At 53.0% G+C, this 7364-nt stretch overlaps 1 protein-coding gene across 1 annotated transcript; it reads left to right on the top strand.

Annotated features, from left to right (window-relative positions):
• Positions 1–2333: 2333 nt before the first annotated feature.
• LOC140252976 (hydroperoxide isomerase ALOXE3-like) lies at positions 2334–6896 on the top strand. Its single transcript, XM_072338267.1, has 13 exons — positions 2334–2471; positions 2810–3008; positions 3533–3614; positions 3717–3839; positions 3947–4050; positions 4180–4502; positions 4595–4798; positions 5168–5254; positions 5354–5523; positions 5603–5724; positions 5831–5931; positions 6427–6597; positions 6717–6896. The coding sequence occupies exons 1-13, from the start codon at positions 2334–2336 to the stop codon at positions 6894–6896; spliced, it is 2004 nt and encodes a 667-aa protein (XP_072194368.1).
• Positions 6897–7364: the final 468 nt, after the last annotated feature.

Below are 7364 nucleotides of genomic sequence, written 5' to 3'. Positions count from 1 at the left end.
ACCATGGCTCATTAAACTGGAAGACTGCTATCCTTCTGTTGTCATTCAGGCTGGGTCCCGAGATGCTGCAATGAGCAAACTAAAGAATGTTCAATGGGACTTTACATCCCTTGGAAAGATGCTGAAGGGATCAGGGGTGCAGGTAGCATTCTCCTCTGTCCTTCCAGTGGGCGGCTGGGACAAATCAACCAAAATGACAGAGTGTCCAAACCCAAGGCCTTACTGCAGGTGAAAAGCAGCAAGGTACCATGTGCTCCTCAATAGCAAACAGAGAGAGGCTCCTGATCTGCCAGGAGCTCCATCTCTCTTCTTCTGGGTGCATAGTCCTCTGGGGAATGCAGCCTCTCCCCTCTGAGAACCAAGCACCCGGAAACGACAGTCCACAGAACCAGAACATCAACTCCTTAACTTCCAAGTACCTTCCAAGGTACTTCAGGCATCCCAAAGAACAGAGGCAAGCAGGGATGTTTCCTTTCTTCTGTCCTAGTCCCAGCTTGTTACCTTCCCATTCTTCTAATGGTCTCTACATATTTGCTTCTGTAATCTCTACCTCCCTTCTACCCTCTGTTTCTGTGGACCTTTTATTACCCTCCAATTTCCTAGCTTTTGTGAATTCTTTCTTACTCTTCAAGCCCCTGTCCATGACAACTGTTATAAGTGAGGAACAAGAGATCATTAGGGGCTGTAAAACAGAGATGGGTGGAAAGGAGTTATCTGCAAAATGCCAGGTTTGGAAGTTATATCCAAAGCAACATGGAGGACAGAAATAGACAGGAACAGGGAGCAGAAATCAAACATTTATTTATTTATTTTAAACCTATAGAAATTGCTTTTGCTTGGGTTCCATCAGCCACTTGTAACTATTCCACACACTACACAAGAGGGTGGATGGAAAAACATCATATTGCATAGCTACACATCTGGAAATCTGTCGTCTTACTGAGGAATCAGAATGATCACAAAACTGAAGCCCAGGATCACCACAGAGTCAGAAAATCTGGAACTGGGAAACTATCACAGGATCTGAAATAAGAGAGCCTTCAATCGCAAGAGCTGGTATCCTCGTAGCATCTCCATAGAACCCTCAAATAACCGATTCATAGAATCCTCAGACTCTAGTAGCAACCCCATAATAACAGCTGAGCATCTATCTGCCAATGGAGAGAAAGCGTGGCGTCATTCATCCAATCGTCCCTCCTCCCGGGAGTTGAGTGATGGGAATGACAGCCAGTTGTCTATGGAGACGAGGAGGCAAGCTCAGTGTCTACACCTATGGCCAGACGTGACTGCCTCAGAGCAGACATCAGCTACCTTCGTTGGGTGGCTCTGGCCCCCAGCAGCCTGGGATGTCTGAGGAGCTGGACCCCCTCTGGGACCTCAGTGCCGGCCAGGAGTGCCCTCCCTGTTAACCACGTGTGCTCCCCACTGCCCTTCTCCCTCACCTGCTCCTCCCTGAGCCCGTGAACACTCCAGGACCACTACCCAAACTGTACTGAAAGAGGAGTGGAGGGCACCCACTGGTGGTTGTGCCTCCCCAGTGCTCAAGTAGCACTGCTCCCAGTACTCCCAGTGTACTCCATTGTCAGCAGTACTCCTTAGTAACCCCTGCAGCCCTCACTGCCTCCCAGCCACCCCCCATGTACTCCCAGTGTGCAACACTATTCCCACTTACATCAGGGTCTCCAAGATCACTCCCCCCCTTCTCCTGGAGAAGGAGGTGGGTGCTGAGCCCTCCTGCATTGCAGGGTCTCCCTCGGGGCCATCACTTGGGCAATGTCCCCTGACCATATCTGTCGAGATTAGATTTGCCAGATACTGGCTGGTAACGGACATCTGATAAAACCTGACCTTGAAAGGGAAGGGAATGTCTGGGTGCCCTAATGGGCCCTTGTGCAACTGACCTCAGGGCTTGCAACATGCAAACTGGCCTGAACTGCAGATTTCCACCTGAAATATCCTGCACGCTCCACTTCCCCCAATCCAGTCTTACCCCTATGAGCATTTGTTCCACTTTGCCCCGTGCAAACAATGGGGGAGGAAGTGGAGGATGGACTTGTAGAAAAGCAGGAATATTGAAGAAAAAAATTAATAGCCTGAACACCATGGGATTTCCTCCACTGAGTGGTGAATGGAATGCTTTCTGCTCCGCCCTGCACTGGGGCTGGCCACCCCTGACCCTACTGCTCACCCTGGGGTGCCCCACGTGAGACAGGCAGCAGGAAACAAATACTGCCCCAGGGAGGGGATGGGCCACTTAAGCGGTAGGGAGGAGCTGTCTAAAGAGGCGCACAGCATCCCAGTGAAGGCTTTTGGCTGCTGCAACTGCTGACCCCATGGCCGCTTACAAGGTGAAGGTGTTGACAGGTGACACCCTTGAAGCTGAGACCAGAAACAGCATCTCCATCACCTTGGTGGGGACTCGAGGCGAGAGCCCACAGACAACGATAAGTTACAAGTTCCTGCCCTGGACGGTAGGCATGGGTACAGGGTCTCTGTAGGGTGAGGGGTGGCACAGGCTGCCCCAGGGGTCTCAGCATAGGTTTTGCTTGAGAGGACTGGAAAAGAGCCAGGTCTTCTCCAAGAATTGGGCAGAACGGAGGAAAAGGATAATGGAGAGGTAGAAGAAATGGGTGCTGGGGGATGGAGGAAAGGGGAAAGATGTAGGAAGTGGTCTTGGAGGGATGGATGAGGGGTGTCCTGGAAAGACGCTCTGTTTCCTTACCCCACAAGTGGGAATGCTTGCACTGACTGACAAAATGCTGGGACAGATATACTCACATCCCTAACCATTTCTGCTCTCTCTTTCCAGGTGAAGGAGCGGACAGTGAAGTGCGAGCAGGATCTGGGCCCCATTGTGCTAATCCGCCTGACCAAGACACGGCTCTTCCTGGAAGATGCCTGGTTCTGCAAGGAGGTGCATGTAACAGCCCCCAGTGGCACAACCTATCGCTTCCCCTGCTACCAGTGGTTGGAGGGGACCACTACCCAGGAGTTCCGTGAGGGCACAGGTAGGGCTTACGGGCTTAGACTGTCGTGAGACAGGTTAGTTTTACCCTACTGATGATGTGTCGTGCTAGTAATCTCCACTCTCCTATGGTAGCTGGGGCGCGTGGAAGAGGACAGTGGGGTCACACATCACTCAGCCTGGCTCTGTCCAAGTAACCCAGATCCCTTTTGGGGACATAGTGATAAAGGAGGAGGAATAGGGTGGATGCTGCCACATGCCCTGGAGACCCTGAGGCAACTGAAGTTTTTTGGCATGGAAACATTTTTTTCCAGTCTCTCTCATGTCTGCTATGTCTCACCCCCTTGAGCTGGGTGTCTCTGCCAAATGGCACAATGGACACTGCTGTCCTGAAGCTATCAACACAATGTCCTTGTGCCAGGTGGCAAAGGATGCTCAGTGTGGGGGATGCTGTCATTCCCAAACCCAACCCCTTCCAAGCAGTATCTTTTCACCCCAATTTTTGAACTGCAGTACCAGCCCTGCACAGGGTCCAGCCTTGATTCCTCTTCTCTCCTTCACACTAAGGGAAAAAAATGGCAGATGATGATCTGGAGATCCTCAAGGAGCACCGGCGCAAGGAACTGAAGGCACGGCAGGAGGCTTACCAGTGAGAGCACTGGGGGAAACGGGGTGATGGGGACCCAGCATTTCCAGTGGGGTGTCCTGTTATGGTGAGAGGTGATGCTGGAGTTCCCATCTCCCTATGCAGGTGGAAGAATTACGCTGAAGGATGGCCCTGTTGCCTCAATGTGGACTCCATCTTTGACCTGGACTCAAACATACAGTTCTCCTGCACACGAGTCAAATCCTTCAGCGGCCTCCTCATCTACCAGTGAGCAATGGCCTGGGGTGATGGTGGCAGGTGGAAACCTTCCCAGATACTGTCTAGGTTGGAGGCAGGTGAGGGAATGAGGAAATGAGACTTGTTCTGCCCCACAGGGGAGCCACACACCTGCTGTCAGGTTTCCTGGCCAGACCTACCTCCTGGAGAAGCCTGGATGAGATGCGAAGCATTTTCTCCAGGACAAAGGGCAGGGACATAGGTGTGTGCCTTGCCCTCCCCACTCCTCCTTCCAAGCTCAAGGCTTCCCTCATTCCCACAAACCCAACAGTCATGGCCTGGTGCAGGGGAGCAAACAGGGATGGGGCACTGACCTCAAGCTATCTCCTAGTCCCTGAGTACGTTGCAAGCCACTGGCAAGAAGATGCCTTCTTTGGGTACCAGTTTCTCAATGGCAACAACCCCATCATCATCCGGAATTGCACGGTACTGCCAGAAAAATTCCCAGTAACACAAGAGATGGTGGCCAACTTCCTGGGAAAGGGTACCACCTTGGGCAAGGAAATGAAGGAAGGACGCATCTTCATTGTGGATTATGAGGTGCTGGAGGGCATCCCAGCAGGTACCATCCATGGGCGGCAGCAGTACGTGGCAGCACCACTCTGCCTGCTGCACCAGGATGCCAGTGGGCACCTACGCCCCATTGCTATCCAGGTAGGAATATCCATGCCCAGTGCATGCCACCACCCAGGGGACAACCCCACCCCCATGGGGCACTGGTCCTACTGTACAGTTTTGTCCCACAGCTCAGCCAGGTGCCCGGGCCCAGCAGCCCCATCTTCCTGCCCAGCGATGACGAGTGGGACTGGCTCCTGGCCAAGACCTGGGTACGCAACGCTGACTTCTACAGCCACCAGGTCATCACCCACCTTCTTCGGACCCACCTCTTCGGGGAGGTCTTTGCTGTTGCCACCTTGCGCCAACTGCCCACCTGTCACCCGCTCTTCAAGGTAGACATCTGAGAGGTCTTTCGAGACCACCAGCTTGCCCATCAGCCCAGTCCTCTAGCTGATTTCACCACAGCAGTTGTCCCACACCCAACCATCTCCATTTTCTTGGGAAATTGATGGTCCCTCCAAGCCCCTCACACCCTCTTCCTTTCTCAAAGTGCCCAAGGCCAAGTTCTGCTGACCCCACGTGCCAGTGCTGACCTCCAGGACAGTCATTTCCCCTTTATTTTTGCTGTAGCAAAGTCCTCTTTAGGCTTCATCATTCACAGCAGCCAATCCCATAAGGCACGGCTGGGTCTGCACCTGACCCAGGGTTCCAAGTTATCCTGGTGCCCTCTGGTCAAGGGTGACCCATTTTCCTCCCTCCAGCTTCTTATCCCACACTTCCGCTTCACGCTGCACATCAACACTCTGGCCCGGACCATCCTCATTAACCCTGGTGGTGTCATCGACAAGGTAAGCCCCTGGGACATCAGTGTGGGCTGATCACATCACATGACACCTTCTGCCTGAGCCCCTGATGGTGAGCAGTCAGTGGTGTCTTTTCCTCACTAGGGCTCAGGGGTTACCCATGAGGGGCTGCTGCTGATTCTTCAGCGGGGCTTGGAGAAGGTTACCTACACATCACTCTGCCTCCCTGAGGACATACAAGCCCGTGGCGTCTCCTTTATCCCCAACTACCACTACCGGGATGATGGGATGAGACTCTGGGAGGCCATCAATAGGTGGAGTGAAAGACTCAGCAACAGTCACTGATGGCTCCAGGGACATCCTGCAGTCTCACTGTCCCTCCTCCTGTGACAGGTTTGTCTCTGGGATTGTGGCTTTCTACTATACAAACAATGCAGCAGTGCAAAGTGACGTGGAGCTGCAGGCTTGGGTGATGGATATATTCACCAATGGCTTCCTGGGCCGGACTTCCTCAGGTACCATTCTGTAGCCCAGTGGGCACACAGAGGCTCCTAGGTATCCTCAAAGCCAAGGGGGTGCCTTGGACAGGGCCCTGATGGCTCTTTGCCCCCTGTCATTCAGGCATCCCCTCCTCGCTGAAGACGGTGGCAGAGCTCAACAAGTTTCTTACCATGGTGATATTCACTTGCTCAGCACAGCATGCAGCTGTCAACAATGGACAGGTAGGACAGGGACAGGGAATGTGGCAGGGCACTTCTGCACTTCAAGAATCCTCACCTGCCCCATTCTGGAGAGTTATTCCCTGCTGATCTATTTGCACACTGGAGGGAAGTCTCCTTCCAATACCATGGAGGACATCTGTGTCTACCCTCTCTACATGACAGTGTTCCCTGTTTGTCCCCAGTCTGCACTGAAGGGACAACCTTGTCCAGTCCCTCCATGCACTTAAAAAATTGTCCCCATCTGAGACCTCTCTGCACGAGGATGGTCCGCCTTTCATGTTGGGGGGGGAACATCCATCCCCCATTTACACTGGTAGGACATCCCTCTCATGCACCACAGGGACATCCCCATTGCATACCAGAGAGCCATCTCACCTCCATGTTGGAGGGACGTCCCCACCTCACTTCAGGACAATGTCCTCACCCAACCTGTCCCCATGCCAAATGGATGTCCTTGCCTATCCCCTCTGTTGACTGCAAACTTTCTGCCCACAGTATGACATGGGCGCCTTCCTACCCAATGCTCCATCCTCCATGCGCCACCCACCACCAGAAGAGAAAGGAAAGGCCTTCCTCCAGCACTTCCTGGACACCGTCCCTGAAGTTGATACCACTGCCAACATCCTGGTGGCTCTCATCCTCCTCAGCTCCCGACTGGAAGACATTGTGAGCCTTCCTCACCACCTGGATACACCCAAGCCATTACCCAACTGATGCCAGGTGGCTCGAGGCAACTATGCCAAGTGCCTGGACCTGACGGAGTCCCCATTCTTTTCTCCCTCTAGAAGCTCCTGGGGCATTATCCAGAGGAGCGTTTCATAGAGGCAGAACCCCGGCGGCTCATCAGGGCCTTCCAAAGGGAGCTGGAAGACATCCACGATCACATTGAAGAGAGAAACTACAAGGCTGAGCTGAGATACAATTACATGAACCCACAGGAAATTGAGAACAGCATCTCTATCTGAGCTCCCAGGTACACCTGGCACCCCTAATACCTGAGCACCAGCATGCCCAACTTCCAAAACCAGAATACTCTCAGCACCTAGCACATATAAGCACTAAGCATATAAGAACTAAGATGCTCTAGAACCCAGCTACCAGCACACCTTGCATTCACTGCAATACACAATACACAGAACTGAGCACTTCCTGCACTCCTCACACCCAGCATCTGTGAATCCACAGTGCCCAGCACCTCACAACCCAGTATCCAAAACCCAAACATCCCCAGGACTCAGCACCCTCAGCACCAAGAGCTCATCTCCCGCAACACCCAGCACCCACCACATGTGCACCCTCAGAAGCCCCCACACGTGAGCAACCAGCATGCCCAGCACGCAAAATTAGATACCCCCAGCACCCACTTCTTCAATAAATGACATCTGTCAGTCAAACTCTGTGTGCTGTTTCAAGTGCAAGTGTCTGACCACTTC

The sequence above is a fragment of the Excalfactoria chinensis genome, chromosome 5 (genome assembly GCF_039878825.1).
Source record: "Excalfactoria chinensis isolate bCotChi1 chromosome 5, bCotChi1.hap2, whole genome shotgun sequence".
NCBI classification, from domain to species: Eukaryota; Metazoa; Chordata; class Aves; order Galliformes; family Phasianidae; genus Excalfactoria; species Excalfactoria chinensis.
The sequence above is the reverse complement of the archived record's forward strand: the minus strand, read 5'-3'. Positions and strand labels throughout refer to the sequence as shown.

Coding starts and splice junctions, on each gene's coding strand:
- LOC140252976 (XM_072338267.1), top strand. CDS start 2,334: ATGGCCGCTTACAAGGTGAAGGTGTTGACAGGTGACACCCTTGAAGCT. Junction 2,472..2,809: donor ACAAGTTCCTGCCCTGGACG/GTAGGCATGGGT, acceptor CTCTCTTTCCAG/GTGAAGGAGCGGACAGTGAA. Junction 3,615..3,716: donor GCACGGCAGGAGGCTTACCA/GTGAGAGCACTG, acceptor CTCCCTATGCAG/GTGGAAGAATTACGCTGAAG.